The 25,468-nt window shown below is 43.4% G+C and overlaps 1 protein-coding gene across 2 annotated transcripts; it reads left to right on the forward strand.

Annotated features, from left to right (window-relative positions):
• On the forward strand, positions 1-24,823 carry LOC130199993 (activin receptor type-1-like). 2 transcript variants are annotated; one of them, XM_056423908.1, is made up of 13 exons: positions 1-403; positions 11,856-12,001; positions 12,828-12,901; positions 13,341-13,595; positions 13,886-14,158; positions 14,377-14,643; positions 16,245-16,450; positions 19,121-19,220; positions 20,840-20,986; positions 21,350-21,625; positions 22,751-22,948; positions 23,445-23,575; positions 23,734-24,823. In XM_056423908.1, exons 2-13 carry the CDS (start codon positions 11,946-11,948, stop codon positions 23,866-23,868), a joined length of 2,118 nt encoding a protein of 705 aa, XP_056279883.1. In that variant the 5' UTR covers positions 1-403; positions 11,856-11,945; the 3' UTR covers positions 23,869-24,823. The 2 variants fall into 2 exon arrangements, with proteins under 2 accessions (XP_056279883.1, XP_056279893.1); XM_056423918.1 differs by lacking the exon at positions 11,856-12,001 and having other exon boundaries at positions 2-403.
• Positions 24,824-25,468: the final 645 nt, after the last annotated feature.

The raw sequence follows: 25,468 nt of genomic DNA on the forward strand, positions 1-25,468 counted from the left end.
TTTGAAACGCGTAACCGGAAACGCCCGTATTTACCATCTCGTCTTCCGCATCTTACTAACGCAGAGTTGTTGCAAAGGTAACTTCCTCCGAAGCTGGCTTCTTGCCTTCGTGGATTGGAGTGCGAGTTGTGAAGCCCCAGACAGCGCAGTGTCGGTGTGTGAAGGAGAGGCATACCGGTTTTTTAAAATAACGCCTTTATGGCTTCTCTCTTCTGAGTATCGCGTGAATGTGTCACTTTAATTTGTGTTGGTCTCCACCGAGCGAACGACGGACGATAATGCTGGCGTCACGTAGGCTGTGCTCTTCAGACTTTGGAAAACAAATCGGATTTTCGTCGGTGAATTCACTGGAGATGGAAGAGTAGGTCGACCTGCGCCGGTTACTGAAAAACCCACCACGGAGGTGAGTTGAATCCCCACGCAGACATTTCTACAGACGCTGAGAAGTTTGCTGATTTTGCAGGAAAATGTTTCGTTTAATTTGCTCTCACAATAAATCCCTCTCAGCTTTTCCTTGTAAAAAAAATCTTGGCCTGTTCTGTAATTACCCCCCCCCCCCCCACACACACATGTATACACACACGCACGCACACACGCGCGCGCAGGCTTTGTGATTTAGCCTCCTTCCTTTCACGCGTAAAGAGAGATGTTTTGGTTTGACTGGGGGTGAGCTCCGGGCTAAACATGTGAACACCATCGTCTCGGGTCCTGCGTTGCGACTTGTAACGTGTACGTTACACTCAAGCGAACAACTTTGCAACTAGTTGTGACTTTGTTAGGAGGTTGTTTTTGGGCTTGTTGTCATGCAAACGCTCTTTGGGAGGGTCGTTCCTGCTCCATCGTGTGTCTCATCTTCAGCCCCTGCTGAGCACTTTAACATCACAATCGCAGTCCTGGGAGAGCTCAAAAAACACACACACACACACACACACACACACACACACACACACACACACACACACACCGTTGCTTACAATGGTCTGTGGTTTAATTTGAAACTAGTTGGCAATGAAGTGACATTTCAGATATCTCCAGTCTAGGTAGAGTATTTGTTGACATGCCTTTTTCCTTGCAGAAGAACAATCAGATCCAACAGGAAACTGTATGTGATAAGATTGCAGGGCAATTAAATGTAAAGCCGGTAGACCGGCTGATGAGAGGGTGCAAACTTCATTACAGAGGTGTTAATGCTCACTGAAAAGTAACATTCAGGGGTAATTGTCCAGATTAAAGGATGTGTGAAAGGGGAATGTCTCTCGCTGAAGGGTTCTTCCTCCCAATCAACTCATTGTGCCGGATCCTGGCTCCCAAGAAATCCCATTCCCACATACTAATCGGGTCTTTCTTCGCTAGGAGAACAAATGTCTAGGGGGCACTTAACTGTTTAATTTGTTTTTGATGTGTGGCCGAGCCTTTGGGATTGAACACCGCCGAGCTCCGTTGATGGTGAGATGCATTTATGCTGACGCACCCTAAACAAGTTGACCACACTTTAATGTGTTACTCTGATAGCTAGACATGGGGCTCCACATGGTTGAATCAGTATGGAGTAGCCACTCAAAATAACATGTAATACACTTATTGTTTGTTGGTGAGTTCCCCTTGGACTGGATGAGAGGAATCACAGCGGGGGTTCTTTGTGATGGTGAGTGGCAGCGTGTGTTTGCTTGATGATCTGGAGTCTGTAACCACACAGCTGACCAGTCACAGAAGACGGGCCTCCATGAGGGCGCCTGCTGTCCCCGGTGACTCGCGTCCTGGAGTCTGGCTGATAGTGGTCTGATAAAAGGTCTGAGGCAGAGATGCGGTTCAACTCCAGGGGCTCTTGGGCGCCCCGTTCCGTTCAGCCGAGGTAACGGGCACCGGGCCTGATTGTGGCCGCTCAGCCTGCCATTGTGATTAGTCCGCTCCTCCTCAACGTCTCTCGGTCTACAACAATGTTATTGTTTGGCCCTGGGCCAGTGGCATTGTTCTAAACTGCCTATCTGGAGGTTATCTGTCTCCCTGAGACCAACAATGCATTCCCAACAATAGGACTGGTTTGGTGTGTCTTGGAATGTAGAATCATTCTTTTTCATGCATTTGTTTCAAAGAGGCCGTGTGTGTGTGTGTGTCTGATTTACAATGATTGACGATATTTAGGTTTTACACAATCTTACTGCCAATGGTAATATTGAGTCATAGAATGCCATATATATGTGTGTATATATATATATATAGTGATCATTTTACTGTGCTTTTTACAGGCTGTCAAAAGCAGCTTGTGCAGTTTGGGTCTGGTACAATATCCAAGTGGAGGAGAGGGAAGCGCCAGCTCCAAAAAAACCCGAGTGTGTGTGGAATCAGGTTACACAGTCTGTCATTAACAAGAGAACTGCAGTTATGAGCCCAAGATATACTGCTTCAAGTCTGAGCAAGAGTCTCGTAGCTCTTCCATGTAGGTGGCTCCGAAGTTAAGGAGGAAGAGAGGGAGGGGATACTGTATGCCGGCCTACGTGTGTGTGTGGGAGACAATATATGAGTGTGTTTGTGTGAATGCGGGTCGGAGGCGGCGGCTGGAGGATAGAAAGGGGGCAGAATTTGGCTTGCAGTCGAGCTCATTGCAGCAACCTTCAGCTATCTTGCTTCGGTCCTGTGTGCACTTGCATCTGTGTGAGTGTATGCCGATTTACTCGAAAGTTTGACAACCAACAAACCTGGCATCAGATGAGGCAGCATGTTGCAGAGAAACACAGCATGTGGGTTGAATTTGCCTCTGCTCTATGCTCGTGTCCAGCTAGAAAGGGTTAGAAAGGCGCCCCTCTGTCTGCAGTGTTATTTTTAGTCTTTAAAAAAAAAAAATCCGTTAGCCTTTTTAAAAAAATATATTTTTATTTTCGTTTTTGGATAGTATCTTAATTTATATAGTATACATCAGCACAGGTGTAGTATTCAATATATATACCATCCAGTTTTTCAAATTAAATAACATTGAACATTTTTGGGAGAGTGTACATACAAACAGAGAAATACATCAGACAAGGGGGAGACTAGGGAGGGAGAGGGATAGAGGTCGGAGAGGTTTCCTAAACTAGAGCAGCGTTGCAGGGTCATTCATTTATTATCTCCACAGGATCTGTCCATGCAAATTCCCACCATATATGAGAGTTGGTACATTTCCATTGGAATTTACACACATCTAACCAGTCTTCGTTTGATATTGAGAGGTTGCCATCTCTTTCCCATTTTTCCTTTACATATACTGCAGTGTGGGATTTTTTTGTCATAAGGCCCTTGTAGGATTTAGAGATAATACCTCTGTTTGATTCGTTTTGGTAGGCACCGAGAAATATTCTTAGTATTGGTTCATCAAGGTCTATTGTATTTCTAATGTTATGTTCGAAATGGTTGCGTATCTGGAGATATCTATAAAAATCAGATTTTTCAAGACGATATTTTTCCCTTAGGTGTTCAAAGTCCTTTAGTTGTCCTTTATCTGTCAAAGAATAGTATGTCGTTATACCTTTTGGGATCCAAGTAGGGCTGCAACTAACGATTATTTTGAAAATCGATTAATCGGTTGAATATTTTATCGATTAATCGGATAAAAAAACCAAAAAAACTTTAATTTTCAACCCTTTATTCAAAACAGGGTCCGTACGGTCATGGAAAACCTGGAAAAGTCATGGAATTTTTAAATGGCTATTAGCAGGCCTAGAAAAGTAATTGAAAAAAAAGAAAATCCCAAAATATTTGGAAAAGTAATGCAAATTTGTTTGATTCAAATGTTAATTTATACGGTATGCTTTGGAATTCTCATTGTTATTTTAAATACTACATCTTCTCACTTTGTCACGTATAGACAGTTTTCACAAAATGTTTAATCATGGAAATTTGGTTTAAAGTCATGGAAAGGTCCTGGAAACCCACTGGTCACCATGGTGATGAACCCGTCACAAACAGACTGACAGCTTTCCTCTCCTGAGCAGTGGTCCCCATGTGGCCCCGCCCCCTGAACAATATCAGAGATGCGTTCAGATTTATTATTTTTTTCACCTGGCCCGCTGCCGTTGAGATTGCAGTGAGACGCGGAAAAAATGTGAAGTGGTGCTCTTCTTCGCAATAAAACATCTTTAATGAGACGTGTCGAGTCTCGGCCAATCAGCGTTCAGATGTCCACAGCGTTTGGGAAGTTAGGTTAGCTTGAATGTTAGTCCGCTACATCTACTGCTGTCACGCTGCACAGTGTAGCGATACTAACAAAGTACCCGTACGTTAAAAACGATGTGATTTAGCATATTTTTAGTATCGATACTTCATTAAAAGAGCGTTCAGAGCGCACGCGCTGCTCCGTTAAATGTTGTAGTCGAGTGGCGTCGCGGCTTATCTCCGTTGCCTTTCTCCATGGAAAAATATTTTCCGCTATCCGCCACGGAATAAATAACCACGTTTTCTACGTTATACTCTTGTGGAAATGCCACACACGTCGTGACATGTAGCGCCCTGGTGTCTGGGTTCATAACGTCACCCGGAGGCGCACTTAGCTCCGTGAATGTCTCCGACTACGTGAATGACTTCCGCATCCAGCGCCACGTGAGCAGCAGCAGCCAATTAGATTCATCAACAGAGGAGCAGCTTAGTGCTGATTGGCTCTCACAACGCAGCGTTCTGTCCTCTCCCTCCGCTCCGCTCTAGTTTCTCCTGCGCTGCTCTGCGCTCAACTCAACTTTGTTTATACTCCGTGACTTATTGAGCGCTGTAATAATCGCGCGACACAACGAATCGATAATGAAATTCGTTGCCAACTATTTTAATAATCGATTTTTATCGTTTCGTTGTTGCAACCCTAGATCCAAGATTTAAATCTATGATCCATTTCATTTGGTTTGAACCCCGGGTCATAGGCGCACCATTGAAGTATTTGTAGTTTATGATCTAGTTTATATTCTCTTTTTATCATGTTCCAGATTTTTTAATTGAATTTGATCCATGGGTTTTGGAAATTGTCTATAAGTTTTCCCAGGTTTTTGTGTGCTAATAATGCTTGAATTGGGGGGTCATTCATAATAGAGAGTTCAATATCTTTCCACCTGGCGCAATAAGATGGGGTACACATGTTAATTAAGGGTTTAATCTGAACAGCATAGAAGTAATTTTTAAAGTTGGGTAGAGCCATTCCTCCTTCTTTTGGAAGTTATAGAGTTTTAAATTTAATCCTTGGTTTTTTTCCCTTGCCAGATAAATCTTGAAATGATTTTATCCAATTCAGAGAATTGTTTCGGGGGAATTTCGACAGGGAGTGCTTGAAATAGGAACAGATATCGTGGGAGAATGTTCATTTTTACAGAGTCAATTCTATGGGTTAATCCGAGGAAAGAAATAGAGTTCCATCGATATATATCTTCTTTAATTTTTGTTGAGAGAGGAGTGTAGTTTATCTCTGCCAATGTTGAGATATCTCTTGGTCGGTGTATTTCAAGGACTTCTAGTCCCAGTTAAGGTGGAATTTATCTTTAATGTGTTTAGGGGGTGTACAATTAAAGGTCAAGATTTGTGTTTTTTATAGGTTTAATTTATATCCTGCATATCTACCAAATGTTTTTAACAGGTTCATTAATTCAAGAAGGGAGTTAGAGGGGGTAGTTAAGTAAATCAGGATATCGTCAGCATACAGGGCCACTTTGTGGTCTGATCCATTTAAACAAATGCCTTTAATGCTTTCTGTCTGTCTTATCCATTGCGCCAGAGGCTCTATATAGAGGGCAAAAAGCAGTGGAGAGATTGGGCATCCCTGTCTTGTTCCGCGCTCTAATATAATGGTGTCCGAGAGATGTCCATTTATTTTAATCCAGGCCAAGGTAACCCTTTAGCCATTTAATCGTCAGCTTTATGTAGCCCAAACATATCAGGATGAGACGAACTCTCTAGGACTTGTTAGAGGGGAAGGAGGAAAAGATAAAAGGCTGCCTGTGTATTTTCCAGATTTGAGTCTTGTTGCTGTTTGGGAGCTCGCTCTTTCCGTCTGGTGGCTCCGCACAGACGGATTGATTTATCTGATTCTGTGCTCAAATGTGGTGGAGGACCAGTGGAGACAGATAAAAGGGATACAAGACACTCCAGTCTTCAGATGCCCATAGATCTGCAGTGCTTGTGGCTCCTCTCCTCTCTCAACACTTACCCCAGACTGGAGACAGTCTGCAATACACATTTTATGAGCCCTTCATTCCCTTCAGTGCTCTTGTCTTATCGCTCAGCTGTTAAAAGTTATGGCTTTGTTTCAGTTACTGCCTCTCTCTGATCACATTCCCCAGTCCGAGGCTTGGACTCTTATTCGGTGTGGGCACTTTGTCTACGACTTGAAAATAATCTGTTTCATCTCCTGGGGTCATGGGGTCGAAAGCTGAAGTAGTTCTGTTGTGATGGAAGTGCTTCAGGAACACATTGATGGAGCTTGCTTGAATTAGTCCAGTCCATTCCCCATGCTTGAGCCAAATGGGGAATTTGTTTGGTTTTAGTTATTCATTGGTTTTGACAAGCAAGTAGGGCTGGGCAGTCGAGCAAGAAATCAATATCACAACAGCATACATCTTTTACATTTGTTGTGATATTTGTTGGCCATATATGTGTTGGATAAAATGATATGGCAAAATCTAAGCTTGTAATTCACACAATGTTTAAATATTGGTTAATCTGACAATTACTTTCTCACTTACTTGATTGTAAAAATAATAAACTTACAAATTCACATTTCTGAAGTTGAACCTGTTTATTTTTGAAGATTTTAAGCTTTTTAAATGACACAAGGATTATCAGATTTCTCTGATCAATTTTACCAATTAATCTGATTTAAAATAATAATGACATTTAAATTGTGTCAAACTCAATGCATAGTGTTGGACCACATTAAAGAAAATACAATTTGATCAGAATTAGCTTTGATTTAGTCACAATATATTACCAAATCATCACAATTGCTGCCCGTTTAAATGTACTTATTGCTCAGCCCTTCATGCAAGAATCCGTCACGTCTTCATTTCCCATGTTTACTACTGCTCCTTCTCCTTAGAAGTCTCTCCTATCCGGAAGGCCAGGAGACTCTCGGCCATAAAGGCTGCGTTGGCCATGTCATAGCGACGGAGCTTTGAGCTGGATGCACATGCGTTGTTTTGTTGGAAGCTGTGTGCCGAGTGATTATCAGCACGGTGCTCATTAGTTTGGTTGTTGTCGTGGGTCACACAGCTGGGGAAATCATGATCGCCCTCTAACTCCTGGAGCTCAGTTATTGACAGGAAGGGTGCAGAATCAATCGAGACTAGATATTCCCTGAGCTTCGTCTGGCTGTGCACACAGCTCTCTGGTCTGTTTAGCGGACTTTCTTGTTTCACAAGAGGAATATGTGTTTTTAAAGGGTGCACCGTGATACAAACCAAGATGTCTTTTGAGGAGAGCATTGCCCCAGGGCAGTGCACTTTGAGACGGTTTGAGGGGAGAGTGTTTGCGCATTCCTCAGTTGGCAAACATAGCCGGGGGCCACAAAGATGGTGTTTGAATTGGCTGTTTCAGATGTTTTGATGGCTGTGTGATAAATGTCTAATTGCTATGGTGACCATTTCATAGATGACTTGTGAACAATGTCCCCACAATGCTGTAAAATCGTATAACGTTGTCTCGCAAGACTTCAAGCCTTTTCAAATCCATAATAAAACCTTGCAGAACTCCAACAACTGCTATTACTTACTGGATTGGATGCTTTAGTTTTGGTTCTGCGTGTTGGTGACGTCTTGTATAAAACCCCAGAACTTAGGTAAGGCAGCAGGAAGAAAATGACACAATTGTCTCTGATTACATCTGATCTAGACCGAAGTGTGTGTGTGTGTGTGTGTGTGTGTGTGTGTGGGGGGGGGGGGGGGGGTGCACTGTATCCAAGAGCCAAAACCTGCTGTGCTGTTGCCAACTGCAATGAATGTGTGAGTGAGGGTTGAGCGTATGCAGGGGGGGCATTTGCATTTGATTACATTCCTCACGCTGTGAAAGGAGGCAGCTGCTGAGATGCTGTCGGGCCCCGAGAGATGACGCCTGGCTCCACCTGATGGGGCACTGCAGGTTTATCTCCGCCGTTGATGAGCCCCATGTGTTTCCAAAGGTTATTGAGCTTTGCACTCAGCGGAACCATCCGGCTTTCTTGCACAGTCTCAGTTGTACGACACAGGATATCAAGAAGGGGTCAACCTGCGTTTCACAGTTCCGCCAGACAAGGTCACAGCGCCGCACGGAGCTCCATTTCAATACCGCTGCCAGGACGATGTCTTTGTTTGGTTCATTAACGTTTCCTAAATATATCACTGTTTAATGTGGCGGAGTTTGGACCACTTTACATTCCACCGAGCTTTGCTTGTATCCCATTGGGCGACACATCCAGCCTGCGTCAACATATTGACGGTTTCACAAAGGACCAAATTCTTTCCATATGACGGCTTTAGAAAGCTTTTACAAAAGTTTACAAAATACCCACGCGTTATTCTGTCTGCAATTTTAAATGACGTGTGGCCAAACCTTGCGGCAGTTTTCTTGATCACAAAATCAGGGCAGATGATTTTACTTATTTACTTTACGTCTCTACATTTCATCAGGCATTCATCGCACACTCAAAATTGATATTATACAGTCTGACACGGACGTGATACAATATTTTCTTGGTTCCGTCTTGCACAGTGTGACATGTAATAGAGCTACACGATTGCCAATGTCACACAGTGTGTAGAGGCCTTACGCCAACGGCTAACCATACGGCAAGCCCTTCGCAAGATGACAAGGCCCATCACATATGTCCTAAATTGGTTTAACATTATCGTTGTGCTGTGGGTTTCGTAAGGTGTCAGTTGGTGTTAAATCCAACACAGATTTGTTCTTAAGACACCATTTGCAGTATCAAATGTGACTGTGTACTCCCTCATTACATACTAAAAAGTTAGTGTTGTGTATTCTCTGAACTTTAAGTTTGAGTCAGCCCAAGTGCCGTGTTTGACTGTAGGTGGAGAATATTTTTTTGAAGCCAAGATGACTATGTTTATTTGCTGTGCTGGAGTGTGAATATGAATGTGGGCTGCTGCAAAGAGGACAACGCTCGCCCTCAGGTCTGTGTTCCACCCACATCCGCCTAGGAGCCGACCATCTGTGTGTCCCTGATGGCAGTTTGGCTGTCTGGGTCGGGGACGGGGACGCCAACAGCAGACTCCGCATTGCTCCAGTCTCTGCCTGTTACCTCCCTCGCCACCCTGCAGCTCTCTGCAGCGTCCGCGGTGCCCAGGCTATTTGTGCCATGGCAACTGTGCCGGCCCGCCTGCTCAGACACAGATTCCACCTCTCGTCTCCCTCTTTGCCAGCATGATGACTCAGCAATTCCTGCAGGGCTTCCCGCGTCCTCCCTTCTCTATCCTGCACCATGTCACCGAGAAGCCGCAAATGCGAATTCCATTTTAGGTTTAACATTGCAGTTGATGATGTAGTTGATTAAGTGGGAATGTGTAACACAATTTAAATCATCATAACTGCCAACACGCTTCTCTTTTTGGGTACAGTTGTACCAAACACACGATTTGAGTGGCATGTTTAATCATCTCCATCTAATCACTTAAAGCCCAGCTCAACGCCTTAGAAGTGCTTATCAAGATAGCCCTCTGGAGTGGGATCACTGGAAAGAGTCTGGGAAGGAAAGGAAACGTGGCGTCGAAAAAGTGAGCCGTGATAAGTGGGATCACTTTCACGTTCCTCCAGCAGCACTCGGTGGGAGTTAAACCTAGCATACGTTTCACAGGGCCTTGTCTATCAACTCTTTCTCTCCGGGGTGGCCACACTTTGACCTCCTTGTGTTGAGCTAAATGGGGTTTCTGTATTTCCATGAGCATCGACAGTGCTTACGTATCTCAGAGGCATTGGCATCATCATACAAAAGGCCTATGGTGGGATAAACATTCAGATTATTTCCTTATGTAAGGTGTAAAATCCATAGTAACTGCATTTAGAATTTAAAGTGAAGGAACACTCTATTGATGATTATCAATGAAAAAATCCTTGCGATTCAAAAGTACTGATTGTGCATATAATTATACCCGTATATGTTATCATCACTGATGATTTAATGTGTAGGTAGCTTTAAATGTAACTGCTTGGTTGAGATGCAGGTATTTATTCCTACTTTCTATACACTCTGTTAGTTGAATTCTTTACAGGGCACCACATAAAAAAGATAATTGCATGTGTTGCATGTAAAACATCAATCTGCAAAGTAACTAAACTAAAAAGCTAAATATTTGTCTCGAAAATGTAGTGGATTATAATTGTGAACTGGCTTAAAGTGGAAATACCTAAGCAACCCTAAGCAACGTACAAGTACTTCAACATTATACTTAAGCACCGTTCTTGATTTATTTTGTACCCCGTAAAACACGAGCTGGATACACTTTGAAATGTCAACCAATATTTACACTGCCTGTCTGTTCACAGAGCGAAGGGAGAATAGAGAAGGAATCATCGTCATGCAATGCATCGTAAAACAGTCATGTACAATTAAATATGGCCACCTTTTATTAGCTTCTATACAATGTGCTGCATACTGTAGTTAATCCTTAGATTATTATGTTCAACAGCAGTAAACATGGGGAAATATAATTACCATGTGACATTTATATGGTTTCCTATTACACCACCACATCAGAGGAAATAGGAAGAGGGAGTAAAAGTAAAGAAGGGGGTTGAGACGGATAGTTGTTTGGGGGGTGAGGGGCGAGCACACTGTTGGCAGGATGTCGGCTCTGTGAACACACAGTACACAACACTGCCAGAGAATTCAATATGCAGGGATAGAGAGCTGCAACACACACACAGCGCCATCAAGTTGTCTGCTGAGATCACAATCGGTTGTGCAGATGCCGGCCCTGCCTCGCTCCTTTGTGAGTCCCTTCTGAGGTTTGCTAGCAATGTGTGTGGGTAGATGTGGAGTATTTTGTGTGTTCCCGTATTTATGAAACACAAACTGTGTAGATAAAAAAGTAATTCAAAAAAACTTCCAGTAGCCGATGTATGCGAATACACACGTAAACATAGATGTCGGAGAACAAGCAAAAGGCCCTCGGGCTTTGCAGTGCAGACTGAAATATTTTCTTTGTACGTAACGGCACATAAAAGGACCACGTAGTGGTTTGGCTGCTGGCATGTGGCTCACTGCGTCTGACGGCTTGTTTAAGACATGATTTGAGACCGGAGGTGATTTCAGTGCTCCGTCGAGGGTCTTTCCTCAGTAAATATAAACAAAAAGGCAGCACATTATTTACTTCCACTTATGGAAGCCGTTAAATGGAGCCTCATGACATCCTCTACTTGGTTAATTGAGGTGAGTTATTGATCTGTCGGCAGCGTGCGCGTCAGGATGTCGTGCTCTTTGCCGTCTTTCTCCACGACTGATAAATGAGTGAATGCCAAGATAACCAGTTTGACAGAATCTGTTTTTTTAGGTTCAGGCATGTGCTCCAGACTATTGTCTTTTACCTCTCTGCTTATCTCTTCATCCTGCTTCCTTCGACCCCCTGGCTTCACCGTGGCCCCGCCCCCCCCACGCCACCAGCATGGTGCCCTTCTTCCTGCTGTCCCCCTGGGCGCTGTCTCCAGACACCCCATGTCCCACTTCTCCCCCCATCTAGCCTCCCTCACTGTTGCAGCCCACACGGTCCGTTCTCTGACCCATTGTCCCCCAGTTGCCCCCTGACTGCACCTCCCTTACCTCCTCGTGCCCTCCTGCCTGTGCCCTGCCCCCATGGCTGCTCCCCTCTCCCCTGGTCCAGGGGGAGCAGACAGAGCTCCTGATTATCTCTGTGCGGCAGCCTCTGTTTTGTGCTCTGATTAAAGGAGCAGCATGTGGTCTGTGTGTGAGCGGCCCGTACAGACGCCACCGTTGGGCTAATGCTAGCATTATGTGCTTAATCATTCCTGTCTGGGAGACGGGCACCAACGCTTGGAGGGGATGGAGGTAAGGGGGGCTCTTGGGTATTTATCAGTGGCACAGATGCATTCAGGCACGCAAACGCATGCTTCCAAGATAACGGCCCCGGTGCCTCAGTGTAAACGGGGCACGCTGCAGGCTATGATGTTTCCCCAGAACTCAACATATCATCTTTATGAAATGGGGGGGGGGGGGGGGGATTTATTCCTTTTGAGTTAAACTGGTGGCCTGGTAAAGAAATGTGTCTCTGGATAAAACAAACAAACACAAACGCACAGCCAATGTGGACACGTCTAGAGACGCATTAGATATTGAAGGATTAGACTGTCTCTGGGTCTCTAAATGATAGTTTCTGGGCAGCCATACTCTCCCGCCGTGCTCCTCGTCCTCCTTCTCCTCTCCCCTCACTGCCAAGCAGCATGTCCCTCCAACCAACACACAGACGTCACCGAGCATGCATTGCACACACATGCACGCATAAAGGCAGCCAGTAAGAGAGCACCAGTCTCCCCATTGCTTGCCACTCAATGCCTCGTTTCCACGACAACAGGAAGGCTTGAGACCCACTTTACTTGAACATTTTAAACTTGCTTTTTCTAAAAACTAGAAAATGTCTCCCTCTGTAAAATCTATTACTCATTGTTCGACAGCTTATCCTGTCGTTGTCCGTCTGTCTCTCTCTTGGTCTTCTGTCTATCTTGCTGAATGGTATCCTGAAATAGGGTTTACAATTTTTTTTAAAGTACGTCATTTGATCTGAATACAATCTCAGCCCCCGTTCAGCATGTACATTAATTCATTGGAATGCAGCTTCATTTGAGTGTTTCTCTCTTCTTCTTCTTTATCCATCTAGCTCTACAATGACGGCGAGGGCCATGTTTCTTTTGGTTTTGATCGCCCTGGTCTTTGCATGTTCAAGCTTGGAAGGTAAGTGCTTGTCCCAAGTCCATGCAGTAGTAACTTGAATGGTGTCGACGGGATGTCTCAGGGCCCCTGTTCTCTTTTACTCCGGTTAAACATGCACACAATCTTGCAGCCTCGGTGTATTTCTCTATCCCCCTCAAGTCTTTTACATTTATAGACCAACAATTCACACTCTTTGTCCCGTCACCCTCCCCAGTCTGTCACCCTCTCATCTGCTGTCTCGCAGTGTTATTTTAAACAACTGCAGTGGCGATGGAATCCAGGAGAAAGGAGCTTTTTTAGGGTGGCTATTCACACTTGTCGGACTGAAAATAGATCCATGCAAAGGATGAGGATCATCATCATGTCGCCAAACATATTGGAGAGTGCGGTCCTTCTTTGCAGCAGCTCTGTGTATTTTATGGATGAATTATGACCAGTTCAATTGTTCTTGTCTTTTAAGGGGATGTCAGTTCGAGGAACTCTGAATGTTTGTGTGACGGAGGGTCCTGCAGCAGTGGGGAACGATGTTTCGGCCAGCAGTGCTTCACCGCCCTCTCCACACTGAACGGGACGTCGGCCATACAGAGGGGCTGCATCGTGGGCGATGAGGAAGTGTCCTCACGATGCAAAAGCCCGCCAACTCCTGAGCTGGTGGTGGAGTGCTGCTTTGGGGATTTGTGTAACATGAACATCTCCTTGGAGTTACCGGTGAAAGGTGAAGTGTTTTGCCTCTTAACCGTGTGAAAGAAATATCCTGCTTGAATGTTTTTTTTCTAAATGAATGGAAGCAGGTGGCTCACCTAAGGTTCACCGTTTAGTCTTTTTAAAATATGAAGACATTTATCATTTTCAAAACTCGTATATTTAAATCTACTTGACTGGCCTCTTCAGCCAACAGAGATACATTTTCATGTTTTCTGAACTGAGTGAATGCTGTTTAATTTAACGGTCCGCTAATAGTATTGCTGTAATGGGTTTCCCCATATCTTTATATCCTCTTATCAGATGTAGAACGGTCTGCTGGCAGACCGGTCCTCAGAGACCAGGAGTGTATGTGCGAGGGCGGTGTGTGTGAGCGAGACCATCGCTGTGCAGGCCAGCACTGTTTCTCCTCTCTGAAGATGATGGATGGGGTGGCCGTCCAACAGAAGGGCTGCCTGAGAGACGACGACGAGGGCAAAGTCACCTGCGCCATGCCCCCCTCATCGGCCCATGTTGTCAAGTGCTGCCAGGGCCATCTGTGTAACATGAACGTCACTGTGCAAACTCCAGGGAAAGGTGCCTTTGTCCACATTTCTCGGCTGTCGTTCACCATGGACCATATGTCACGCACAACAATTTAATTTCGTGACAAACTCTACTTGAATTATGATTTTTTTTTAACGCCATACAAAGCTATATGCGTATTTGTAGTAACGCAGGAACCGCTTTAATTATTTCTTTTGTCAAAAGTGTTATTATTTATCATCTATTTCCTCTTCCTGAATCTCTTGCAGCGGGGGAAGTAAAGCCCCAGATCAAAGAGGAGCATGATTGTGTATGTGAGGGCAGCTCATGCGAAAGAGAGAAACGCTGCAAGGGCCACCAGTGTTTCTCATCCCTGACGGTCAGCGCTGGCTCCATGGTCTACCAGAAAGGCTGCTTCAAGGTCTATGAGCAGAGCACCTTGACCTGCAAGACCCCACCTTCCAGAGACCAGATAGTGGAGTGCTGCCATGGGCACCTGTGCAACTTGAACAGCACCGTGGAGCTACCTGTCAAAGGTACACGACGATGCTCAAGAGCTCCATCTATTGATTTCTGCATTGAACTGTATTTGCGAAAAGCCTTTTTAGATAAAGTGCTGCGTAGATTCTATCGGTTCAGAATAGGAACGACCATGTGGGCTAGATCTTACTGTTTTAAACAAAGCATTCATAGTCTTCTGAGAGGGCTTCAACATCAGCTGGGAAAATGTCTGCCTCGGCTGTTTTGGATGGTTTCTCTTGGCCCGAGTTCCACCTCCGTGTGGTCACACTCCTGGCACCGTATGAAATGGACACGGGGGTGACGCTGAGCAACCGAAGGGAGGTTTCGAGTATTGTTTAGTCACCGTCCACTTCCCCGGTGTCCTCAGTGCCCAGTGGCAGGCATCTAACACAGAGCTGCTGTTGCACCTTTTTTTCTATCACCTTTAGCTCAGATAATATGAGTGTTAACACAAGTTAACTGGGTGCAGTTTACCACATCATGTCTTGGTTTTACATTGCTGCAAATACAAATATATTTAAGCTAAATGCAACCCTGCCCAAGTTAATGGTTCAAGTCTAGTGAGTTCCTACAATGTGCTGGTAGTTATGGGTATTTGGGAGAAACTTTTCATAATTTGAGTTGAAAAAAGGGGATCATTGTCTGGCAGAGCTGAGTCGTCTTTCCTTTGGTATGTTTGGAAAGTGTGAATGGTGGCGAGTTCCTCAGGCCCGGCCTCTGCTGACTGAGATCCTCTCTGTGTCTGTGTGAATGAATGCTCATGTACATGCGCATGTGCACCCCCACCCCTAAATGGTTTCTCCCGAAGGTATGCAGAGTGTTGCGAACGTGTGATTTGTGTCCATCTGTGTGGTCCAGTGAGAGAAAAAGCTGCAGTAAGAAAGAGTTTTCCCTCAACACACATATACAGGACTGTCTCAGAAAATTAGAATATTGTTATGAAGTTCTTTATTTTCTGTAATGCAATTCAAAATACAAAAATGTCATGCATTCTGGATTCATTACAAATCAACTGAAATATTGCAAGCCTTTTATTCTTTTAATATTGCTGATTATGGCTTACAGCTTAAGAAAACTCAAATATCCTATCTCTAAATATTAGAATATCATGAAAAAGTATACTAGTAGGGTATTAAACAAATCACTTGAATTGTCTAATTAACTCAAACACCTGCAAGGGCTTCCTGAGCCTTGACAAACACTCAGCTGTCTTTTTTACTTGGTCTGAGGAAATATTAAAATTTTATGAGATAGGATTTTAGAGTTTTCTTAAGCTGTAAGCCATAATCAGCAATATTAAAAGAATAAAAGGCTTGCAATATTTCAGTTGATTTGTAATGAATCCAGAATGCATGACATTTTTGTTTTTTTAATTGCATTACAGAAAATAAAGAACTTTATCACAATATTCTAATTTTCTGAGACAGTCCTGTACATAGTTATGGTCACCTCCTCTGCTCTGTTGCATTGGACGCTCCCATCTGTTGTTTACTTGATGCAAGCCAAATCCAATCTTAGAAATCAAGCTTTACTTTGTGTTTTTTTTATGTCCAAAAACGAAAGCCCGATTAGTCTGAAGAAATCTGTCATTGTGAACGTTTCTCTCCCCTCACAGCCGACGAGCTATCTAGCTACAGTGTGACCACACTGGCTATCGTCATCGTGGCGCCCATCATCATCCTCATCATCCTCTCTGCTGTCGCTATCCTGGTGTTCAGACGCATCCACAACAACCAAATGGAGAGACTAACATCACGGGATGCAGAATATGGAACCATCGATGGCCTTATAGCATCCAACGTGGGGGAGAGCACTCTGGCGGTGAGTAGGATTCTACCTCCTAAAAGCGTAATCAAGGATTGGACGTATACCAATAAAGACTATAAGAACACATACAAATACTATATAAAACATACCTGAGCTCACTGGAGAGAATAGTTTTAGCGTTTCTCATGGCATATTTTACTTGACTAGTATGTCAAATTAATCTCCGGTCTTTTATTTTATACCCACTTCTTTCTCACTGTGCTAGCTAGTGCTGTGTATATACGGCTATAAACGGACTATGCGTGAGTCACAGAAAGTCTGTTGTGTAAAAAAAAGTTTTAATTGGTAAATAAATCCGTGTCTCTTTTTACTGAGTAAAGGAGTTGGCTAAAAACAGCCAGTGTAATTCAAGGCACTTAGAAAGGAAACAGTGGGAAAGAATACTTGAATGAAAAAGCGTTGGCTCTATCATGACACATCTGCAATTTGCACTGTAAGCACAGCTGTATTATGTAAGGAATTAATATAATTTCAAGGTTGGTAAAGGATTATATTATATAAAACAATAAGACAACATTTTACAGCACCAGAAAACAATAATTATTTAGATAAAGTTTTTAGCTCTGATATTTAAAAACCTACTCTGTGAATCTTTTCATGTGATAGCAGATACAACCTTGTTGTTGAATAGTAGGAGGGCTGTTTTCTGTACACTTGGATTATGGAGAGAGTCTTCTAAGTGCCGATGTATCCCAACAACAGAGATGGAAAACCCCTTTTGAAATGATGTGTTGTATTAATTTAGGGGATTCAGCTGATGAGTTGAAACTGTTGGATTAGTGGGGACTTTTCTTTTTACTCAATTATACTGTTTGACTCCAGATAATATACAATGGTGACAAGATGGCACGATATACCTTTTAACCCAGATTTGTGATCCAGGCTGTCAAGGATGTACTCTTATATTCTGTTATTAGCACACGCATACTGACTGAAAAAAATTTGCTCCAAGTTATCTTTAAAAGCACATTTTTTCATTCAACATGGCAAAATCAAACTGGCCCACTCACTTCTGCAATGGTTTTATTGAGTCTTTGCTTCACACTTCATGGATGAACTTCAATAAGTGCTATGAAAGAATATATAAATGCACTGTCGCTGTATACACGGTGCAGGTTTCAGTCCAAATACATTGTAGTGCTCACTGTCATTGTTGGGACAACATTTTTGCTGTTTGTTGTTGTGAATCCTTTAATTTTCCCAGTCTGTTTGAGGAATGTCTTGAGCGATTTATTTTCTCTCCACTCAACTGTGGATTGTAAATTCTCTGCAGAGTAGTTTATGTTTTGAGGCCCACTAAACTGATCCAGAGTTTAGGTGGAGTCCTGTGGTTAGGGGAAGGTCTGAAAGGCAACCCAGCACATTCACTGGCTTACGCACTGTAATCAAGTTCAGCTGAAACTCTCCGTCTAGCTTGTGCCCGAACAAAATGCACGACTACTACCGTCCATTTTGTGATCCTCTATTCTGACAAAATATGCTTTATATTAACTAACATTGGTAACCTTTTTCATTTGAAAGCATTTCTAGTCACAATGTCAGCTGTCATAGAAGACATATCTTTTTTTTGTAAGCATGTTTAAACTCTTCAAAGCCCAGATTATCCCATTTGTCTTTAATTATGAAACTCGTAAATATCTACTGTTAAAGTACGATCATTCATGATGAGTGTGTGTGCGTGTCGGAGAAAGAAATGGCTGATTCTGGCTTTGTTTCAAGCTATTTCCAAAGTCCATCAGTGCACTTGGCAATGGGAAGCCCAAATATGTGCCACAGATTGTTTGTTTGTTTCGGCATAATAAAAAAAGTACTCGGCAGTGCCATGAGAGACGGTATTAGGAACGGTGATGTGGCTTGGAAAAGCATATCGGCCTGAAACACATGGGCTGGTCCCTCTGGAGGCTACTGCCCAGAAGTCGTCTGATTATGGTGATATTGCAACGTTCTGATTGCATTCTGCTGCTTAACGGCCTGGCCCAAATATACCCTCCCAAAAACAATCCACCTGTACCGAAGAGAGGGATTTAAACTCTCTGCAGAGCAACTCGTCATACATTTTATGGCCTCTGCCTTGCGTTCCTGTGTTGTGATTTCAAATAGTCTCCCAGGAAGCTCTTGCATTATGCATCTGTTTATCTGAGGCATCACTCTTCTTTGTTGTTTTCAATCCTCATCTTCCCCTCCCAGTTTAGCCGTTTGTTTGGTCTCTTGCGGCACACTGCCCTCCTGTGTCGGCATTGGGATGCTGCATGTGTTTGAATAAAAAGAAAGACTTCGCTGCTTTGCACCTGTTTTGGAGTCAGCTCACTGGTTAGAGAAAAAAAACAGCACTCACACCAGTCATCAGGGAGGGGGTGGCACCTCCTCTGTTGTTTACTCAGCAGGGGGCACTCTGCACCTCCAGAATATATCCCCACAGACAGACACACACACACACAGACTTCCTGATATACACACTGACTGCTTACTGTGGGTACCACATCAAAGGCTGACTATTTGTATTCGTCTCCATCTGAGTCCCAGATGCTCCTTATTTCATCTTCTTATTTCATACGCTCGAGCCACAGGAATCCTTTGGGAACGTTTTCATTCAACTCGCTCACTTGCAAATATACCACATACATGTACATTTACAAAAGCCCTTTTTGTTTTTCTCTTTGCCAGGATCTTCTGGATCATTCCTGCACTTCAGGAAGTGGCTCAGGGCTCCCCTTCCTCGTTCAGAGAACTGTTGCACGACAAATCACACTCAACGAGTGTGTAGGTAAGTGTCCTGTAAAAGGCTGTTTTCATATGCACAATAGCACTGCGTCAGACTCTGCCTCCTACATGATTTATATCCTGTAATCAAGTGTTTTAAGTGTCAGAGAGAATATTGCCAACAGCCAGGGATGGATTAACCAACGGGCCTACCGGGCCCAGGCCCAGGGGCCCATGAGCTCACCTGGGCTGTGATTAACATTGTATTGATATGAATATGATGATATGGTATGCGGTATATGCTGGGCTTAAGTCATTCATGTCAGTAACAGGGCCCCAATAGTCCTACTGAGGGATGGATTACGCCTACGGCACCAGGGGCCCGTGAGCTCAGGGGCCCATGAGCTCAGGGGGCCCTAATCCAGAGCCTCAGTAGCTGTTATTAACTTTGTATTGTTATGATGCTATGAGACGATGCGCCATAGCCGTATAAGTCATTCATGTCATGGTCATATAATTTATGTTGTCTGCTCAGGACTGTTTAAAAAAATATAGTGGGGGGGCCCTTCCAGGCCCGTGGTTTCAGGGGCCCGTGGTTTCTTAATCCGTCCATGCCAACAGCAGACCTATTTGAATGGACACACTTGTTGTGATCACATGTGTTGAGTAACCCATTTTGAAAGAAGTGTGATGAAGTCTATTTAGCAATTGGTATTTGCATCTAAACCCGAGAAGGAAATCAAATAGAAATGCATTAACTACTTTTTTGCCACTAGAAGGCAGCTAAATAAGCTGATGTTCACACAGACGGCACATTATTATCGGCTTACAATGTTGTTATTGTGAACATGTTATTAAACTTATGCCTATTTACACATTGAATAGCTGAAGTAAAAGAGTCTATAAGTGGCTCCAGATTAAATAATGTTAATTATAACACTAACAGCAGCCTTTATACATAAAACAGACAAAAATACCAAGTAATGCCAGTGGGAAGTAAAAACGCATCCCCCAGGCTGATTTAAAAAAAAATATTTTTAAGAAGGTCATGAGTCTATTTCTATGTTTGCTCATTACCTTCGCATTGAAAGTGCGGAAGGTTATGTTTTGATCGCCGTGTATTTATTTATTTATTTATTTGTATGCGTGTTATTCGCAAAACTCAAAAAGTATTGAACCGAATCGCATGAAATTTGGTGGGATGATTGTTTATTATCCGGGGACCAGTTGATTAGATTTTGGGATTGATCGGGTCAAAGGTCAAGGTCAAAGGTCATGAACAGGTCAAAATATTTCGCAGAACTCAAAGTATTGAACCGAATCGCATGAAATTTGGTGGGATGATTGTTTATTATCCGGGGACCAGTTGATTAGATTTTGGGATCGATCGGGTCAAAGGTCAAGGTCAAAGGTCATGAACAGGTCAAATCTTCTTGAATCACATGGAATTTGGTGGGATGATTGGTTATTATCCGGGGACCATTTGATTAGATTTTGGGATCAATCGGGTCAAGGTCATGGAAAGGTCAACATCTTTTTTTACCATAGCACGATACATTTTTGTCCAATTGGCATGCAACTAATGCCAAAATGTTCATAATTCAATGCCCAATCTTGTGATATGCGAAGGTATGCGCTCTACCGAGTGCCCGTTCTAGATTCTCCCATGTTTTTGTCCACCAGGTAAGGGCCGTTACGGTGAAGTGTGGAGGGGTCAGTGGCAGGGAGAGAGTGTCGCCGTCAAAATCTTCTCCTCCAGAGACGAGAAGTCCTGGTTCCGAGAGACGGAGATCTACAACACTGTGCTGCTGAGACATGAGAACATCCTCGGTGCGTACCATATTTCATGTATACAGGCTGAGCAAGCTGTGAGAATACCCACTGTACCATGCCATCTGTCGAGGTATAACTAATTGCTCATTAAACCTAGAGCAATTCGATTGATTACGACAGGACTTAAAATATGATGCACAAATCAAAAGGCTCTAGAGCTTGAAATATTAAATTTTTTTTTTTAAATCGCATTTTTATCTCTTGTTTACAAAAGTACTTGTGCAAACCATCCAACCTTGCCTTAAGGGTTTATTTATTATGCTGTAGTTCCAAACATGTCTCATTGGCTTTACACCATGATGCATGTATTGATCAAGGTTTTTTTGAATTAATTGCATTGGTATATTTCACTCAATTTAGGCTTCATAGCTTCAGACATGACCTCGAGGAACTCCAGCACTCAGTTGTGGTTGATCACACACTTCCACGAGATGGGCTCCTTGTACGATTACCTTCAACTCAGCACCCTCGATGCATCCAGCTGCCTCCGCATGGCGCTCTCCATCGCAAGCGGCCTCGCACACCTCCACGTGGAGATCTTCGGCACTCAGGGAAAACCGGCCATTGCCCACCGAGACCTCAAGAGCAAAAACATACTGGTCATAAAGAACGGACAGTGCTGCATTGCTGACCTTGGTGAGAATACTGACTAATCGTTAACATGAATCTGATTACATTTCCCTACTGTTTAATTTAAGTAGTTGTACAAGTCTATCTTCAAGATGTTGATAAGATCAATCGCTCTGGTTCAGGTAACTCAGGGTTTTGTTCATTAGTGAGGGTAAAGTGGAGCTCCACTGTACCACTATTGTTGTGAGAGCCGGAAGGAAAAGCTCTGACCAGTCCACCTCCGTTCTGACCCGCTCCTATTAACACGAGCTTTGGGTAATGGTAGTCGGGTAGCTGCTGTCAAACTTGGATAGGGTGAGAAACCCAGAAACCCGAAGAGCACTCTGAATAGAGCTGCGTCTCCTTGGTGTCCAAAGGCGCCATCTGAGGTGATTCAAGCTCCTGGACTCCTTCCTTTTAGAAGTTTCAGGGCACGTCCAGCTGGTTGGACGCCTCTGATTAGACTGAGAACACGCTGGAGAGATTATACATTTCATTTGTCCCGGGAACGCTTCGGGGTTCACGAGGAAGAGCTTGAAAATATTGCAACGGATGTCTGGATGGCCGTGGCCCTACTAAGCCTGCCGCTACCACGGCCCGGGCCCGGATAAGCGGAAAAGATGGTGGTTGAAAGTTGTGGTCTGTGGGTATTGCATAAAACGTGCATCTGCAATAATATAACTCTACTAGCATCTACCCGCTGAGCCATATTTGTTGTTAATCGAGGCAGAACATCCACTGCTTAAATGTACCACCGAGCCCTTAATCAGAAACGCATTCAGAGAAACTCTGACCTCTAATACACCAATGTTCCAGTTGCAGGTGCTTGATGAAAAACAAATTCAGGTACAAGCCGTAGTCTGGCGACTGGCTCGGCATGTTTACGAGCTCGATGTAATAAATCCTGCTCCAGATGAAGCTTTTTGCTGCTCTGACAAACATGGCAGCAGTTGTTGTTGTTGTTTTGTTGGATTACATCCTGTGGGAACAGGACTGTGTACGACATCGAGTCGTGTCTCAGCATCAGTTGAGTGAGCGTAGTGTTTTGTTTCATTATAGTTGTCTGAGTTTTCACATTCAAACGAATACCTGTGTATATACCTGCGTCATATCTGCAGGGGAACCTTATAGTCTTCTGTGTTTTCACGCTAGGTCTGGCGGTCATGCATTTTCAAGACACCAACGAGCTGGATGTGGGGAACAACCCAAAAGTGGGCACAAAGCGCTACATGGCACCTGAAGTGCTCGACGACACCATCCAGATGGACTGTTTCGAGTCCTACAAGCGAGTGGACATCTGGGCCCTAGGCCTCGTCCTGTGGGAGATCGCCAGGAGGACAGTCAGCAATGGTCAGTAAACGTTTTACACGACATGATGAGGTTATACCGGATCTCGTTGTTAACCGTCTTCCTTGTTTCGATACATTTGCATTACCTATATCTGCATATTGTCACACGGTGTTTCCCTTCAGACTGAACACAGAATCAGTGCTTTAAGGTGGACTAAGTAAAAGCTTTTCCGGGATGGAAAGCGTTGGCTTTGATACACATGACAACATCCACCGTCTGGGGAGAAGCTAGAGACCTCTGATGTGAAATACGACCTACCACGGTCCAAATGGGTTTATCACTTACAGTAGGAAGTGGGCTCTCAGCCACCCTTAAGATATTGATTTACCCTCAACGCAGTAACCTCCTGTCTCTATTTTGTCCCACGACTGCACTTGAGCAAAAAAAGTGTATTTTATGTGTCAGCCATTTGACAGTGTATCTTTTTATTCCACTTTGTTTAAAGTGATTGAGTGTGCTTGAAAGTGAATTGCTGTGTGCTCTGCTCTCCTCGTAGGCATTGTAGAAGACTACAAGCCACCTTTTCACGACGTGGTTCCAAGTGATCCCAGCTTTGAGGATATGAAGAAGGTTGTGTGTGTGGATCAGCAGAGGCCCAACATCCCAAACAGATGGTTTTCTGACCCTGTAAGTCATATTTATACAGTGATCATTGTATAGTAATTAGTTCAAGTCTGCATGCTTTTTATATCCCCATATAATTGCATTTCAGCAATATTCTAATGTTGACACAGGACACACCGATTGATTATTATTATTTTTTCTTTTTTTAAATTTATCTTCAGACTTTAACCTCCATGGCTAAACTCATGAAGGAGTGCTGGTACCAGAACCCGTCAGCCAGATTAACAGCGTTACGCATCAAGAAGACCCTCACGAAGATCGACAACTCTCTGGACAAACTCAAAACAGACATTTGAGTCTGCAGACATACTTCAAGGCCGTTGAAGTCATCCCGAGGGTGGGCCATCCTGGAGGAATCTCACAAGACAAGAGACTTGATTGGTTCAGTGCCCTTATAGTGGCACAAACCTGTATTTATTTTAGTACACTTGGCGGGAAACATTTTGGCATCCAAAGATGGCTTACCGGACATTTCTGAGACTAATAATAGTCGCGGGAATAGGAAAATGTATATTACACTTGTGACATAGGAGCTGGACTGTTTGCAATGTTATTCAAGGAAGAAACTGTTACCTGGGTATTTAATTGAGCTCGCTTTTGTTAGAACCGCAGAATTTATGGACACGTTCTTTTCCGATTGAAAAATGTCTGAACATTTTTAGCAATTACACTTCATCCCTCGAATTGCACTGCATTGTTCATTCGTATGACGGTGGATTCATTTGGAGAAGTAATCAACTTGCCTACTTAATCTTCATACTTTCTTCAGTGGCAATCGCAGCGAGCATTGTTATGTTGTACTTGGTGTGTCGTACACCTCTGTTTACAAATACTGTCGGAACACATTTTTGGGGATCTCACCAATCCCGCGAGGATTTGTTTGTACAGATGCATCAATGGCACTGTTCGTTTCCTGAGATCTAACTAAACTAAAAGGTTCTCCATTGCAAACCTTTTCTGTATCATCATGGATTTTACATAGTATTCCCTGTACCTGTTCTATGTTTTGTTTCTTCAGCTTTACAGAGACAAAATGCTAAAGGAACCATTAAGATATCTGTTAGATACTGAACTCTAGTCCTGCAGAGGCCTGTAAGTAAGCCTGCACATCCTGCATACTGTCTTAACGTGTGCATTGTTGACTTAATGCGTGCATTGTCAAGTAAATGAAGTCAAACTTCAGCCTTTTTTTATTGCTTTAACATTTTATATTAATTAGTGATATATATTAATTAAATGGAAAAAAAAGTGTTTTATCTGTCATTTGTCTTGATGCTTTATCTCAGTTTTTATTCTCTTTTAGCCTCGGTAGTGGAGCGGCTCCAGTGTTGGCAATATTGATGAGCTTTGTTACTTGGGGCCTGATTTAAATACCTCAACAACTATTGAATGAATGTTGCATCCCCTCCCCCACACACACACTTATTTTAGTTATGATAAAGTACATCTCTTAATTATTTATTATTTGAGCACAATCTATGGTTTAAAATCAAACTTCCAGTTTCTAACCATTCTCTTGTGATTTCAAAGTCCAATAGGAAGCTGTTCCTACAGTATATAGTAGTCACTTATTATTCCCACCTAAAACCCAACTTCCATATTCTTGTGCCTCTATATCAGTAAACATAGACATTTTAGTTTACCCTGACATGAGTCACTATCATCGGTTATTTCCGCATATCAATTTATTTTCTTACTGCCAAACGGTGCTGAGACCCCCCCGCTGGCATGTATCAACAGCTGTGAAACCTTCTACGCAGACTGTCTTCATATTCATTGTCATTTGAACCAACAGACCACAGACCTTTGACTCGACCAGTTCCAAGATAACATCTTATTTCTCCGAGGCTCTGTACTAGGTCTGTATCCATGCTGCGTACCTCTACGCACCGACAG

The sequence above is a fragment of the Pseudoliparis swirei genome, chromosome 2, assembly GCF_029220125.1.
Source record: "Pseudoliparis swirei isolate HS2019 ecotype Mariana Trench chromosome 2, NWPU_hadal_v1, whole genome shotgun sequence".
NCBI lineage: Eukaryota > Metazoa > Chordata > Actinopteri > Perciformes > Liparidae > Pseudoliparis > Pseudoliparis swirei.